General features: G+C 38.5%; 1 protein-coding gene and 1 long non-coding RNA gene across 2 annotated transcripts in view; one reads left to right on the top strand and one right to left on the bottom strand.

The window, feature by feature from the left end:
• Window positions 1–5,450: 5,450 nt before the first annotated feature.
• On the top strand, window positions 5,451–7,114 carry LOC132215807 (uncharacterized). The gene is made up of 2 exons (XR_009448620.1): window positions 5,451–5,702; window positions 5,932–7,114. It is a non-coding gene; the product is annotated as an uncharacterized LOC132215807 (long non-coding RNA).
• Window positions 6,451–17,246, bottom strand: part of DNAJB14 (DnaJ heat shock protein family (Hsp40) member B14) — a 51,555-nt gene continuing 40,759 nt past the window's right edge. The window contains exons 5-8 of the mRNA XM_059664616.1: window positions 16,043–16,137; window positions 14,961–15,070; window positions 13,986–14,158; window positions 6,451–12,028 (exon numbers count right to left, since the gene is read on the bottom strand). Of these exons, the coding sequence (XP_059520599.1) occupies window positions 11,904–12,028; window positions 13,986–14,158; window positions 14,961–15,070; window positions 16,043–16,137 (503 nt within the window). The 3' untranslated portion in view covers window positions 6,451–11,903. The remainder of the gene's footprint in view (window positions 12,029–13,985; window positions 14,159–14,960; window positions 15,071–16,042; window positions 16,138–17,246) is intronic.

Here is a 17,246-nt window from a genome sequence, read left to right as displayed (position 1 = left end):
ACCCAGGATGCACAGCAGCCCGTAGGGACCCCCACCCCCGGCTGTGGGCTCCTCCCGACCACCCCGGCCACTCCAGTTTCCGGTAAGAGGCACTTGACCTTCTGCTTTGCTGGCTTTGCCCCAGGAACGCCCGCGGGCGCGGGGCTGGGGTTCACTTCCGGGCCGGGCCTGACCCCCCTGTAAGGGGAGGAGGTGGCGCCTTTGAATGCAAGCAGCTGGCAAGCCTGCTCCCCCACCCCCGCCTTTATTCCAGCCTCCTTAAAGGTGTCACGGTCATGTTACCCCAGTTACAGAATGTATCAGGAGAATGGCTTAGGTAATCATTGGCTTTAAAATCTCATAGAGCCCTGACCGGTGTGGCTCAGTGGATAGAGCGTCGGCCTGCGGACTGAAAGGTCCCAGGTTCGATTCCGGCCAAGGGCATGTACCTGGGTTGCGGGCACATCCCCAGTGGGGAGTGTGCGGGATGCGGCTGATCGACGTTTCTCTCTCATTGGTATTTCTAACTCTCTCCCTCTCCCTTCCTCTCTGTAAAAAATCAATAAAATATATATATTTTTAAAAAATCTCATAGAGTTAAGATAGTAAGTGTAACTGAAATGAAGGGTTTTTGGTAAAGTTTTTCAGTTCTTAACTCTCTGTAATCCTCCTTCTCTCTTGTTATACTTACACCCACCAGATCCTCCTCCTGCACTCAAAGCCCCCTTCCACCCAGCCCTGAGGCTTCTGGTCAGTCCTCCCCCGCCTGTCCGGCCCCTCAGGCCCTCCCTTCCCCTCTGACCCCCCCCTCCCCCCCAGCCCTCCTCCCACTGCCCCGTCTCTGGACTCCACCCCTTCATCCACCCCCTCAGCCGTCTTCCTGAGCCCCATCTCACTGGTTCCAGACAACCCAGCCTCCAGCCCTTTCCAGCGTCTGCACTGCAGACCCTTCCTACTTGGACACGTCCCCACACCTCTAGCCCTTTGTGGGGATTCTCTCCACCCTCGACCTCACTGGTCACCTCCTTGGGCAACATGCCAACACAGTGCTTCTACGCCTCCCACTCACTCCCCCCTTGATCCTCCACTGGAACCGGGAGACTGGATATGCTTCCAGCATCCAGCAGCCGGGGGACCCTAAAGCCCAGGTGGACCGGCCCACACCAGGTACTTCTGACCACAGGAAGGCGGCCAAGTCACAGGGGTGTCCTTCCTCACTCCACTCCTCCAGGTTGAAGTGAGCCCCCACCCCGGGCTCCACCAGTCCGTTTGTATTGGAGTGTCAGCCTCGGACCAGCTCGCCTCAAGTTCACAAAAATTCCCAAGGAAGTGTAAGTCCCAGACCTTTACCTAATCCCCTGTGAGCCAGGCTCCCCCCATTGCCCCTCACTGCTCTGCCTGTACTGGTCCCTGCCTCACTCTCTGCACCTCATAGCAGCTGTTCCTGTCCCTCTCAGCATCCACTCCCCACCCCCACGGAATCGTACCTCTTGTCTTTCCTGTGGGACACGTTCCTCCCAGAGGATTTTCTTGACTATTCCTGGGAACAGATTACAGCCTGGTTAAACCTGGCCCCATGATTGACCAAGATACTATAAGATCTCCCCTCTTCTAGTGCCTGGTCTTCCTGTGGGTCATCCTTATCATTCTTCTGATGTACCATTACCTTATGTCACCTGGTTGGAACTACGCTTAACACTGTTAGGGTTGTACAATGATCTCCCTAATCCTTCTCCCCTTATTCTGTACACAGATTTACCCCATACCTCTAACAAATCTCCTAAGTCCTCACTGTCTCTCTCGAACCCTAGACCTAACACATCACCTCCTCATCATAACCTGTTTTCCCCTCTTTTCAGCTAGCTACACGGCAGTCCCAGCCTCCCTACATACATGGGCCAACTCCAGTCTATCCTTCCACTACAAGGTACATGGAGGACTCCCATTCCAACTCAAGCACCTCGATGAAATTTATAACTTCAAAATCACAGAAATGACTAAAAGAACACTCACAGGCAGGGCCGTACAGTTACTCCAGTCATACTTAAACAACATCACCGAGCACTCCAACAAAGTCCCCATCTCAAGACCAGTAACAACCAACACCGTCATAGTATCTCGGGCCCCTCTCTGCATCAACAGGACACACGCTGTAGGAAAGGTCTTAGGATATCTTGATCAACGCCTATGCCACTTTACTCTTGAAATTCAGCCCTCTTTCAAGCGTTGGGCTAGTTATATAGTTACCCAAACAGCCTACTTCTCAAAGCCTGTTCAATTCTCAGCCTGGCCTACCATCTCAGCAACCTTCCCAACAACTGACACTTCCCAGTTCTGTTCAGGTCGACCTCTTTCCTGCATTAACTACTTCCCCTGGCAGGATTACAAATCACAATTACGTTCTAACTGCCGCCAAATCCCCTCCCATGGCCTCACACACTCCAAATTTTGGGTAGACACAGACAGAAAATGTATTTTTTTTGAGAATACCACCACAGGGGCTACACAGGTCAATCCTGAAGGCCCTTTTCAGCTCCTTACCGGGGCAACCTTAGCTGGAACTCTTTCTGTTTGGGAAAATGAAAACAACAAGCTCATTCACCTCTTCACCATCGAAAAAACCTTCTGCTTAAAAAATCAAGGAATCTTGTTACTGTGTGGTACCAGTACCTATCTCTGTCTCCCAGCCAACTGGACTGGGACCTGTACCCTAGTCTATCATCCCTGAGATAGACATTGCCCCTAATAACCAGTCCTTTAAGGTTCTCACCGCTTACTCTGGGACCAGCAAGGACAAACTAGATGATAGGGCCACAAAACTCTGACAGCTTTCAGAATCCTGGGCACCTGGCCACAGAATCTAGATTGGACCTCTTGGCTTCTGCCTTTAGTTGGATCCCTCTTAATGTTCTTTCTGGCACTGATCTTTGGCTCATGCATCCTAAGAGCCATTTCTTCCTCCCTCCAAAACTACATCCAGGCTATCATTAAGATCCATAGGGGAAATAATGCTTCTCCAGCCCTACACTAGATATCGCCTTTCTCAGTCCCTAACTAGGTAGGGGACAGCTCTATGCCCCACCTGAGCAGGAAGAAGCTACAGAAGAATGAGATCAACCTCCCTCGTCAGCCCCAGTTCACAGAAGGAAAATAGAAGGTTAGAATGCTAGGCATATTCTGAATCATTCCCCTGCACTCAGTTCTTTTCCATTATACCCCACTTGGATCTCCTGCTCTCTGCGGTTTTCCTGTTATTCTTATTTCAGGTGTCACAGAGAAAGCTGACCGGCTGAGAAAATCGGCTTTAGACCTGACTTCCTGCACCTGCATCTGGTTCCTGGGGACCTTCACAAGACACAAATATCCCACCCTCCCTACTCTTGCTTGCTGACCCGGATATACTGGTCTCAGCCCACTGTGAGAGAATGTAATAAAATTTCTTAAACTCTAACAGGATCTCTTTGCCTGCCTCCTGTTGGTGCGGACTTAACACCACCCACTGCTCTTAACTCATGGCCTTGTCTAGAGTGAATTGAGGAGCCATGGTCTTTATGGAGTTCTCACAGTTATCTATGCACCTCAATATGCAGACATTGGACAACCTTTCACAGGCTCTTGAATTGGAAGGCTGTGCCTGTAAGGAATGCTATTTTTTATTTGGAGCCTTGCCTGTTTGCACATTTTAAAAAACCTACAGTAGATAGAAGGAAAATGAAGTCAAGGGGAACTTGTTTATGACTGGTCTTCAGTTCCAATGCCTAGCAAGAGTACAAAAAGAATTAACTAGCCCAAGACATGATGAAAAGAATTGGATATTTTCTATTATTCCTGAGAAGATGAAATGGTACATATGTTACAAATGACTTTCATTATTATAAGTGAATTTAGCAGTTCCATAGCAAATGACCTGATTGAAAATCATTTCCATTCCCCTATTTAAACCCTTAGCACCTGGGACACAGCTCCATTAATTTTATGCCCTCGCCTACTCTGGTCTCCTAACTTAAATGGTGGCATTCAACCCTGCCTTGGGGTTCTATGTTTTTCTCTTATCCTGAGAGTGAATTCATTTTCACTTTCTACTTGGCCCTTTATATCAAAACTAGAGGCCAGGTGCACAAAAATTTGTGCACTCAGGGGGGAGGGGAGGTCCCTCAGCCCGGCCTGTGCCCTCTCGCAGTCTGGGACCCCTCGGGAGATAATGACCTGCTGGCTTAGGCCTGCTCCCAGGTGCCAGAGGGCATGCCCAATCCCTAGGTGCAGCCCCTGGTCAGGCTCAGAGCAGGGCTGAATGGGGAGTTAGGGCGCCGTCCCGTCATGCACAGAGCAGGGCGATCGGAGGTTGTGATGCCACCCTCAGTCACGCTCAGGGTAGGGCTGATTGGGGGGTTGGGGCACCGTCCCCTGTCACACTCAAGGCAGGGTCGACGGGGAGGTTGCGGCGCCACCCCGTCACACACAGAGCAGGGCCCATCAGGGGGTTGGGGCACTGCCCCCTGTCACGCACAGAGCAGGGCCAATCGGGGGGTTAGGGCGCCGCCCTCTATCACCCACAGAGCAGGGCCGATCAGGGGGTTGGGGTGCCGCCACTCTCACACTCAGGGCAGGGCCGATGAGGAGGTTATGGCTCTACCCCATCACAGAGCAGGGCCCGTGGGGTAGGGGGGTTGGGGCGCCACACCCTGTCACACACAGAGCAGGGCCGATCAGGGTGTTTGGGCGCTGCCCCCTGTCATGCTGATCCCTGTGCCGGGGGGCCTCACGGCTCCGCTGATCCCAGTGATAGGAGGCATATTACCCTTTTACTATATGGGGTAGAGTCCTGGTGCATGGGTGGGTGCCGGCTGGTTTGCCCTGAAGGGTGTCCTGGATCAGGGTGGGGGTCCCCACTGGGGTGCCTGGCCAGTCTGGGTGAGGGGCTGAGGGCTGTTTTCAGGCTGGGGGTGACTGGAGCTCCCAACTGCTCATTTTTTTCTTTTTTATTCTGGGCCAGCTTTAGCTTTGAGGCTTGGCTCCAGCTCTTAGGCCTCCACTGTTGAATGTAGGTTTCTGGCCTTTGCTTACAATGTTGCAATACTGCTGGCTGAAGCCCGTCGGACTAAAGCAGGTTTCTGGGGTTTTGTTTAGCTTCTATATTTGTTACATAGTTGGTTAGAGTTGAAGCTCAGAGGCCTGCAGTGGCAGGCGGGGAACGTTGGAGTCCTCCGTCACTGAGGCAAGCAAGCCTCATGTTAGTTTCAAGCTGCCTGGCTGCTGGCCGCCATCTTGGCTGGTAGTTAATTTGCATATTGCCCTGATTAGCCAATGGGAAGGGTAGCGGTCGTACGCTAATTACCATGTTTCTCTTTTATTAGGATAAAAAATTGGTAAGTTTTCCTATGTAATAAATATTAAGGTCTTATGTAATAAAAGAAAGGCCTTATAAAACCACATTTCCAGCTACCACTTTTTCTCTACTTTTATAGCCAAATTTTTGAAGTTTTTAATTGCTGCCTCCATTTATCCCAAATTCAATTTGATTATTCTTTTGGTTCTGCCTTGTTTATATCTCAAAATAATTTACTTATTAATATTCCTACTCTGGTCCAAGCCATGATCACCTCTTCTTTGACAATATCCTATCCTTCCTACATTCACTTTTGCCCTCCAGTCTTCACACAGCAACTAAAATATTTTAAAAACTCAGATCTCATAATGTAAGTCCTTCCTTAAAAATCACAAAGGTTGCCAAAACCGGTTTGGCTCAGCGGATAGAGCGTCGGCCTGCGGACTGAGGGGTCCCAGGTTCAATTCCGGTCAAGGGCCTGTACCTGGGTTGTGGGCACATCCCCGGTGGGAGATGTGCAGGAGGCAGCTGATCGATGTTTCTCTCTCATCGATGTTTCTAACTCTCTCTCTCCCTTCCTCTCTGTGAAAAATCAATAAAATATATTTTAAAAAAAAATCACAAAGGTTTTCTCCTGACTTAAAGTCCAGTTATCACCATTATGGTTTATATATGGTCCTATGGAATCTGACTCCTATTTTAATTGTCTAACTTACCCTGGCTTCCTTATGCCATAACCATAAAAGTTTGTTTTCATTGCTGTGAAGTTCCTATGACTTTATCAACTTACCACACTCTGCCTGAAACATTTCTCTAGGGTTCACCTTACTGCTGCTCTCATCTTTTAGGTTTCAGCTTCAACTCACTTTGTCAGAGAAATCTTTCCTGGTCCTCCCAAAGTAGGTTAAGTCTTCTAGATATATGCTCTCATTGTACCTTGTAATTTTTCTGTGGCTTTCATCATAGTCATTTACTTGACATTTATCTTCCTTGTTAGATATAGACCTCATAAGGATTTTTGTCCTGTTCAGTGATTAATTCCCAGCACTCTGCTCCTTCCCTGGGGATACTAGCATTCATTCATTTACTGGATGGTTGAAAGAAAGGGCATATTAAGAATATAAAACATGATAAAACAAATGCTGTAGAGTGAGAACAGACCTTTTTATTCATATACTGAGATAAACTTCAGAGACTGAAAGAAAAAAATCAAATCACTCAGCAGAACATTCATTAAAATTCATTCTTGAACAGAGTTCTCACAAAAAATTTAAGTCTGATATAACATTAAATATTTTACAAATCAGACATTTCATTTAAATCTAATCGTATAATCTTGAGTGCACTATAGACAAAGATTTCCTTGACCGGTTTCACTTCATTTAACTAATACAAGGCTTCCATTAAAATCCTACCACACCTTGAAAATTACCTGCAGCTTTTAAAGACACATGACTTAAACTTAAATGGAAAGTCTTATGTAGCAATCCAGAAAAAAAAAAAATAGGTAGGAAGCATTTCTTAATACAAATAAATTGTAAAATATCATTTATCTGTGAGTTTCTTCTCATTGGCATAGTTATCCAACTAAAACAATTCATTTTGAAATTGGTGCTTAAAATACTCCAATGTCACTGGGAGATGCCTATCACTTTAGAAGTGCTCTTAAATGGCAACTCTCAGACGGGAAAGTCCCGGTTCCTGTGCTGCAGTGACGGAGACCCGTTCATATTCATGCCAGGCAACATCTGTTAGGCAGTTACTAGACAGCTTGGCAACCAGTAATCCCAATTTTCAATAACATACTAAGACATTCCAAGAAACACTTCTTACCACCTACATATTTCCAGATTGCTAGATAGAGAAGACAATTATATTTGAAGTATGGGCCTTACAACAGGAAACTTGAAAATATGAAAAATATTACACCAATGAAAGAATTCCCACCAATGAAATTCTGTGAACTGCTTTCAAAGAATATCCACGGCTAATGGAAGCTCTGCTCTGTGCAAACATAGTGTGGTATAAAATAATCACACATTTTGAGGTATTAGCTGGAAAATATATACAACTATACATGGACACATCCACAGACTATTCACAAATCTATTGGCCCCCAAACCAGCAGATAATAAAATTAAATAATCACGTACCACAGGAAAAAGTTACAGGGAACTTACAAAAAAATGTGGTTACATAATCCTTAATATAAGGAGTATGTTTTGAATTAATGTTTGAGGGAAAATGTCTCCATTTATATGAAAGTACCTATTTAAATAGTAATAAAACCAAAAAGGAAACCTGAATTCTAGGACTGTATTGCTTCCCAGATTATTAAAGAAATATGCAAGAATTCCTTGAAGATCCTCTTCTACCCACTTTTTCTTTGTAATTAAAAAATACAATTAAAAGATTTTGGGAAGTTATCAGATGACTCCTCTTCACTGGTTTATAGAAAAATTTATGGATTTTAACTAGGCAGTAATCCATTGTGGCCAAAAGACAAGCCTTTTTAGCTATTTAGTAAAGATGAAAATTCTGGTTCATTGTTCATTTTTGGAAGTTTTTCTATTCTGATAAGAAAAAAGATTATGAATGCCATTTTAGTTTGCTTCACTTAGTATAAAGACAGTTATATGGGTAGTAGTAAACCCAAGCTTCATATGGGGAGGGCTAAATAAACACACTAATTTTCCTTTTGAACCACTTAGTCCTCTGACTTAATACTTACTGAACTGGAAAAAATGGCTAATTTGGTCCTCAGGACATCAAAAAATATTTCACTGCCTTAACACAAGTGGGAAATTTACTTTTAATGAATATGTAGGAATCCATTATTAGGTAATATTAACATGTCAAGTGTATTAAATAACAGCTGCACTTGAAAATAATGGAGACCAACAAAGGAAATCAAGATGTTAATCATATTTCTTGGTAACTATTTTACATACTAGTGTAACTGGAGAGTTAACAGGAAGAAAACTTAAGCATAAAAGTGCAATTAAAGAAAAGGGCTGAAATTTTACATTCCTGTTCCTGTGAACACCTGAGCTGATACAAAGGCAGACTGGCTTAATGCCTTGGCATACATATGCCTTAAGGACCTTTTCTCTACCAAATCTTTGTAAATCTTAAGTAAGCATGTAATGATTATGAAACAACTACTTATTTAAGCATTCAAATGCAATCTGTTTCTAAAATTATTGTTCTCATTTATTAGATGGATTACACTTTGAAATTTCTCATTGTTGAGAATTATCATTTCATTAAAATAAATTCTGAAACGTACAAATGTCTAGCACCTGTCTAATTGAGCACTAAGGAATAAAAAAAAAAAAAGTAGAAGAAAAGGTATTATTTACTTTCCCCCACATCCTCACAAGGATAATGTTTATGTGTGTGTTGTAAAGGATAAAAATGTAAATCATTAATAAATATACTTGCTGCCAAACTTCTAAAATACCAGTAAGAAAAGCTAGTAAAGCAATACTTAAAGAGGGCTATTAGGCAATGATTAAAATGAACAGTACAAGTTTTCAAATGAAATTGCAAGGCTCATGTAGGTAAAACTAAGATGACAAAATGTTGGATTTTTAAAAGTAGCAAAAAATATGAAAATCTTACATCTTAACACATTGTGGACCAGTAGTTTTATTGCTAGCTTTACCCAGTGACCAGATAAGTTCCTATTGAATGAGTACAAAAAATGTTTTACATAAATGTTAAAGGCATGCTTTAAAATTAAATACCCATTGCATTCTGAAGTTATTACATGTTCTTACAAGCTAACATCTTTTTAAAGTATGATACTTTGTAAAACATTGTGTAATATGAAGCGAGAATTCTCATGATCTGTCAGCAATGTGTTAAAATAGCTAACGTCTTCTTATTTTGTAGAATTAACCAAAAATTCTAACACTTGGCTGGGCCTTTACACCATGATACAGGTAACATTAAGGACTTACTCTTTATTTGCATATTTTATATGTAGCTTATGCTGTCAGGCACTCAGTCATTTCCCACGGTTCCAAAATTTTATCAAACACATTTCCCCGAACATTTTATGAAATATAATAGAATGTAGAAAAGAAACTGAAATGTAATACTGTCCAAAAGCCATGTATGACTTGTTAATATATTTCATTTATTTTCATAACTTTATCTGCCTCCTTAAAGCCAGGATTAAGGGAAAAAAAGAATCAGGCAAGAGAGTCTAGTCACATAAGCATCAACCACAATCGTGTAAATATCCCAGTAAAATGGAAAAATAGCCTAGCTGGTTTGGCTCAGTGGATAGAGCGTTGGCCTGCGGACTGAAGGGTCCCAGGTTCGATTCCGGTCAAGGGCATGTATCTTGGTTGCTGGCACATCCCCAGTAGGGGTTGTGCAAGAGGCAGCTGATCGATGTTTCTCTCTCATCGATTGTTTCTAACTCTCTTATTCCTTTCCCTTCCTCTCTGTAAAAAAATCAATAAAATGTATTTTTTTAAAAAGGAAAAATAAATGGATGAAAATCTCCATAAGTTTTCTGATGCATATGAATTTTCAAAGTTAAGTAGAATGCTGTGGCCTTTTAAAAAAATTCATTGTACAGGCTCAAGAAAATATTTGAAATTGTATTTCTTTTAAGTACTGCTATTTTTTTTAAAGGTGGCATTTCTAAAAGAAAGTTAAGCTGTCCAACTTTCCTAGGACAATATACTGTTTAGTTTAAACTAATTCAATCAGGTATTTCTATTGACTCATCTGGAAAGGGGATACAAGAGAACATTTTTTAAAGAATGGTCATTTTTTTGCCCTAACCGGTTTGGCTCAGTGGATAGAGCGTCGGCCTGCGGACTAAAAGGTCCCAGGTTCGATTCCGGTCAAGGGCATGTACCTAGGTTGCGTGCACATCCCCAGTAGGGAGTGTGCAGGAGGCAGCTGATCGATGTTTCTCTCTCATCGATGTTTCTAACTTTCTATCCCTCTCCCTTCCTCTCTGTAAAAAATCAATAAAATATGTTTAAAAAAAGAAAAAAAGTGATCATTTTAAAAGTTTTAACAGATGCTATAAATTGACTACATTCAGAAAAAAAATCTTTAAACAAAGGAATACTGCCACTTTAGTTAGCATTCTCTCACACACAAAAAAATTACCAAAGATGTGTTCATGTTCCATTAACTGAGAATGAAGCAAAATTATTACTATGTTAAACATAGATTAGAAATCAACTAGTTTCATACCCAATATAGGTAATAAAACTTCAATTTCCATCTGATTTCTCAAATTTATATTATGGATTTAACTACAAGGAGCTTATTCCTAATGGATTAATTGAATTCTCAATGGTGAATAGATTTTAGCTCAGAATTTTATAAGGATAACTTGCTATAAATCATTATTCTATCTGCTGCTATATTTCTGCTCACTGTTGCATGTGGCCAAACAGATCATGCCCTCATCAAATAAGTGTGCTGTAATCTACTTATGTATTTAAGAGTTGGCAATCAGGTTAAAAGGCACAAAGCAAAGTAGTAGTTTTTCCTATTATTTATTTGTAGAAGAATCCATTTACTTTTGGATTCTGCTTAAATTATCACTAAGAAGAAACTGCAAATTTCCATGAGGGTGGAGGAAACATGTTGGTTCTCTTCATAAAGTTTAGCAGCTTTCAAAGACATATACAGGGGTGGGCAAAAGTAGGTTTATAGTTGTGAGTACACAAAAGTTTATTCTTATGTTATTATTCATTAATTATGTATTATTTATTTATAGTAAAACCATAAACCTACTTTTGCCCTCCCCTGTATATGAACATTTGGGGGTATTTTAATAATTGGAATTGCAAATGACATAATGCAATTTACTGTTGAAGACCCATTTTGTTTAATATATAGCCATTTCCTCATAATTTCTTTAAAATCTATCAGTATAGCATTTCATTTCTATGCATGGCTTAGCAATTCATAAAACTAAATAAACAGCAACTTGATACTCTACACCAGTTCATTTATCTCAATATATATTTTGGAATATAATGGCAATATTAAAATAGCTAATAATGCTACAAGATTTTACACAAAATTAATTTAAACATCTTTTGTTTTTCCTTTTCTTTTTGAAAAAGTTTCAGTGTTTAAACTCTACACATTCAACATCTGACAAGTAACATGTAATTTTGTCACAGAACATTTATTCCATCAATTTAAACTGAAGTGTCTCATGGAGCTAAACACAAAGAATTTAAATAAAAAGGCAATAACTTATATGTACACAAAATGATCATTTCATAAATATTTACATAAGGGGAAAAATGGAGAATCACTAAAACTGAAAACTGCTACAGGTGTGATAATCCTTTCTTGAGACATTTTTGTTAGTCATCATAAAAGCTTTTAAAGTGAAAATAATTACAGAAGCATAACTAAAATATTGATTTTAGTTTTCAGTTTATTACTATTTAAAGGAGTCAGTAGGTCATAAACAGTCCAAAATTTCAGGGACCAACTATTCAGTTTAGTTTTTAAAACAAATCTTTTTCTTTAGCTCTCATGATGAAACTAAACTCACAGGAAAAATAAATAGTATGTTAAAAGATATAAATAAAATTCCAGTTCATCCTCCTTTATAAATACTGGTCAGCCGCTCCAGTTCTTTGCAGTTGTCCATGCTCAAGGCATCTGCCTTCCTTCGAAGTCGTTCATCACGATATACTTTTGCTGCATATTGCATATCTACTTCTGTTAATAAACAAAAATATTTTGCTAAGTAAATAATTTAAATCAAGTTTTTTTTTTAATACAAATGATGTTTCATAGAAACTTTTCCATGTACTTCTGTTAATTGACTTTTTTTTTTTTTTTAAAGAAGTCCAAGTGCTACTCCTAAAAGCTACTTGGAAACCTAGCATGTAAAACAAACACAGAACTGCTCTGGAAGAGAAACAAGGATGGAGTCCTATCAACCTTTTCCCTCCACTCCTGTCCCCAGTAGTTTAAGAACTACTGCTCTAAAGCAGCATCTTGAATCCTTATGCTATTCTGCTATTGGTTGTTTTTGCTGTGACCTTTTATTAAGGTGTCACATTAATTATTTCCAAGACTTGGAAGTAGAAAATTTTGAAATCTGAGTTTGCTTGAATTTAAAAAATATATATACAATAACTGTACTGAAGGAACACAAAGGAGAAAAAAAGCTTCCTCTACAATCATCGTAGTGACATTCAGCAATCAGTACTCTGAGGCTGCCTTCAGTATGTGGAATACATCACTAAAGAAAAATAAATGCAGTAGGTTTCAAACATTCTTCAGAGTTTTCCTTGTTTTCCTGTTATTCTCAGCCATTTCGCTGATTGGTACCACTTCGAAAGGGTAGCAGTACTTAGAGAAGATGTAACAAAAAAAAAGGGGACAACAGTGACCAAAGTAGAGGACATCAGCCAGGACCACAAACAGAATACTCAAAGTAAGAGTGTTTTCTATTTTTAAATATCTTCAGGAATGATCTTTATTCAATCATTCAGGCTTGAATTTAACAGCTAATATATTTACAAATGAAGCACTTAGAAAATCCATTTGCAGCTGATTCTTTCCAAATGAGGTAGTTAACTCAAAGTTCAGAGGGCTAGTGAATGGCAGAACCTGGATTCCAATCCAAATCTCCCAATCCTAGTCTAATATTCTTCCCATTACCTCTATTTATTGTATTTCATAAAACACCTATTTGCAATTTAAGCATTAGAGAGTGTTAGAAGTGACTCCAAAACAGATTAACACTGAAAGAATATTCATTGGCCAAAAATCTCTTTGATTGTATTAAGTTACAAAAGAAGATAATCTCATTTTACTTAACTAGTAAAACATTCAATTAATGGGTTAATTAATGTTATACTGAGCCCCTCCCACTTCCATCTTTATTCAAAATCACTAACATAGATAGATGTACTGAATTTATTGGATTTTATTTTGAAAATTTCAAACCTCACATTTTGTCAATTTTGCTTTTACTGTTTCTACAATAAAAACTTGTGATTGTTGTGGTTATTATTACTTTATAGAACCATTTGAGAATAAGTTACAGACATTATGACCTATCATTCCTAAGTACTTTAGCATATTTTTCTTAAGAACAATTGCACTCTCTCACATAACCATAATACAATTTTCAAATTCAGAAAGTTAATAATGATATCATACCACCTACAGTGGTACTCAACCTTCTGGCCTTTAAATACAGTTCCTCCTGTTGTGACCCAACCATAAAATTATTTTCTTTGCTACTTCATAACTGTAATGTTGCTACTGTTATGAATCATAATGTAAATATCTGATATGCAGGATGGTCTTAGGCGACCCCTGTGAAAGGGTCGTTCGACCATCAAAGGGGTCGCAACCCACAGGTTGAGAACCGCTGACCTAATATATAGTCCACATTCAATTTCAACAATTGTCCCAATGATATTATTCACTTATTCAACCAAATATTTATTGATGACAACAGTAACACAAATACCACTTAAGTCCTTGCTATATGCTGAATACTGTTACAGGCCACAGGTACGTTAAAACATACTGTCTCATTTAAGAATTGAGTTCTGATTATATACTAGGCAATTCTAGAACATTCTTTAAGAAAATCTGCAGTAATCACTTCCCAAGACTTTGAATAAGTTAAATGTTAAACGTTTGATCAACTTACTCTGTTGTCTTTCTTTCCAGCAATTATCTCGAATATTAGTCACATAATCTTCTTCCACACTCTTCTCTACCTTTTGTAATAACATTCCTTTATATTCATTTTTAAAGTCCTTGTTGACATAATAAACGACACCTAAGTTTTCTGTCTGCATTTTAATAGTTTGCCCTGATCCACTGTAAAAGAAATGCTTGATCACTATTTTTAATTAAAATTGTACATGTTGATCTGCTACTATAAACCAAGCTAACAAAAATAATTAAAAATAAATTAAAATTATTGTAATCATTTATTTACATTACCTCAAATTCACAACTACTACCATCATGTAATAAAAAAGTAATCATATTTTAATATACTATGTTCTCTCAATTTTTAGTTAATAAAAATTTTATCTGGAAGAAATATAAATTTATTTCTTGTTTTTAGACCAATGTTTTTAACACTGTAAAATCACTGGCAGTAGGATTTTACAGAGCTTTCTATATGTTCATTGTATTACACTAAAGTTTTCTAGAATAGATGCTGCATTAAATTTCTTTTATGTACGGACCTCATATATCAAGCACATTATGAAAAAATATTTCAGATAACAAATATGTTTTTACTTAATATTTAACAAACAGAAGACTGAAATAATTTCCTCCTTAATAAACACAAACCTATGTAAGATTATGACAGTTCTATTTTTGTCTTTTAAAGTACTTTTGCCTTTAATGTCATTACTTATTACATTAAATTGCTACCAAGTTCAAATATAGCACTGTCCTTATCCACAATGGAACAGATGTAAGCTAACAACATATATAAACTTATCACTTGAGTAACTATTTTAAACATTGGACATTTTAAAACCTGGTATACTTGTAGTAATAGAAGATTTGGCACTTAAAAATTTAAAGAAAATCACAAGGCCTTTTAATGAAAGCCAGATAAAAACAAAAATTCTTTTTTACAAAACTTCACTTAGCTACTTACGATCTGGGATATAAGGAATAAGGAGGATTAGTGACCATCAGTTGGCTTAATAATGACACAAGAATCAATACAATAATGGGCATCAGCTGGATAAACACAGAAAAGCCTCCCTGTAAAAAATCATCAAAGAATAACAAATTATAATATAACTGTAGTTGTCAATAATCCAACAGTTGTCATGCATTTTTATAGGCAGAAGGGCCATTTGAGATCATCTGGTTCAGTGCTTTCAAATCTGCCTGAACATAACTTTCTGAGGTGATTCTTAAAAACTTAGCTTTCCAGGTGCTTCACCTAAGGATCCTAATTTGGAAAACACTCTAACAACCTGATCTTACTTTACAGATGAGAACTTCTTTCTCTCACACCCACAGACTCTTATCAATAGGCAACAGGTTGCATTTCTACTCTGGATTTGAAGGTAGAGCATTGGAAGCTTGAATGGCAGAGTAGGGGCCCAGGCCTTTTAATTTCTAGTCTAGTGCTCTTTCCACTTCATGTGATTTAATTGTTGTATGCAATAAGGTATAAGTGTTACATCCAACTTAAGTTTTTCAGTATAAATTCTAAATTCTTTAGGACTAACAATGAAAAGTAACCTTCAAGCCGTAGCTGGTTTGGCTCAGTGGATAGAGCGGACTGCGGGACTGGAAGGTCCCAGGTTTGATTCTGGTCAAGGGCACATGCTCGGGTGCGGGCTCAATCCCCAGTAGGGAGCATGCAGGAGGGATCCGATCAATGATTCTCTCTCATCATTGATGTTTCTGTCTCTCTCTCCCTCTTCCTTTCTCTCTGAAATCAATAAAAATATATTTTTAAAAAAGTAACCTTCAAAATATGCACACTGTAGGTTACCTTCATTAGAACCATAGAATACCAAATTTAAAGGCTTCATATTGCCCAACCACCCTCCTGCTCCCCTAATATCTCTAAGGAATATTCTTGTCTCTATTGAACAACTCTGGTAAGAGAAACTCACTACTTCCTTTTAGAAAAACTTGCTCTATTTTCAGACAACTCTAATTGCTTTTCCTGAGCTGAAATTTGCCATTTTATAATTTCTACTCATAACATAAACATACATCGCCTCTTTCTTCTTCTCTTTCATGTCCGCTATGCCGATGCTGATGTTGATGGCTATAACCAGCTCGCCCATTTGAAAATGAATGTACACTACCTAAAGAAAATTAAAAGCAAGGTTAAATTAGGGAGGACAATTATGATTTAAAAAAATTATATTTTCTTTTACAAAGAAAATACTTTGTTTTATTCATATTTTAATTTTTAAAAATTACTAAAATAATACACGTTTGAGCAGTGAGTGCTTAACTGCCTTCTCTTTTTGTGAGTGAAGGGTGAAGGGAAACAGCGATGATTCTTCCCAGACTTTGCTTCCTTTCAAGTAAAGTAGAGAATTCTTTATGAAAACTTGAATATAAGTTCCTCCCTAATATGCATACACAGAGAACATTTTTTGTGGTTGGTTGCTTTTATGAACCTTGGGTCACTACTCTGAAACCCTGCATTCTGCATTTATCAACTAATCACAAATATATCTAAAAATCAAAAATTATTTTTTTAAAAATAGCTGTAGAATACACTATGGTAGAGGCAAGCCACAATTTATTCAAATATTCTCCTTCTGATGGATATTCAAGTTGTTTTCAAATAAGGTGACCAACCAGAAATGGTTACAACTGACAAAACAAGCTATGGTACAAAGGCAAAAGAACTGAAAATACTATCAGAAAATTCACTACTACCTGAAAGATATCTAATTGTTCCTAGCATATTTTTAGTCAGAATTATTATTCTGAATATTTTTTTCTGAGATGTGATTATATATCCTAATGTTTAAAAATATAGGTTATATTTTTAGTCATTAATTTGTATTTACACATTCTGTCCTTCAAGGATTCTTTGTAAGATGTTCTATCTATGACTACCATCATTCTCAGAAAAATTCAGACAGAGCCACCAGACCAAACTATATCGCTGTGTTTATAAAAGTTCTCCGAATTTTGAATGGGATGTTTAACTGAGAACCTTAAGGAAATGTTGTAAAAAAGACTGGAGGTTTAATTATAAACACCTTAGAGAAGCTGCTATTAAAATTAATTTCCATACAACAACTCACAGTAAATATAAACTAGCATAATAATACTTATACTAGTATTATACAATCTATTCATTTAGTAGTACACTATAATATTTACTTTGATAGCCTAGTTCAAGTAATTATTTCTATTCCAATATAATTTTTAAAACCCACTCACTTTTTATATA

This window comes from Myotis daubentonii, chromosome 1 (genome assembly GCF_963259705.1).
Source record: "Myotis daubentonii chromosome 1, mMyoDau2.1, whole genome shotgun sequence".
Taxonomy (NCBI): domain Eukaryota; kingdom Metazoa; phylum Chordata; class Mammalia; order Chiroptera; family Vespertilionidae; genus Myotis; species Myotis daubentonii.
The sequence above is the reverse complement of the archived record's forward strand: the minus strand, read 5'-3'. Positions and strand labels throughout refer to the sequence as shown.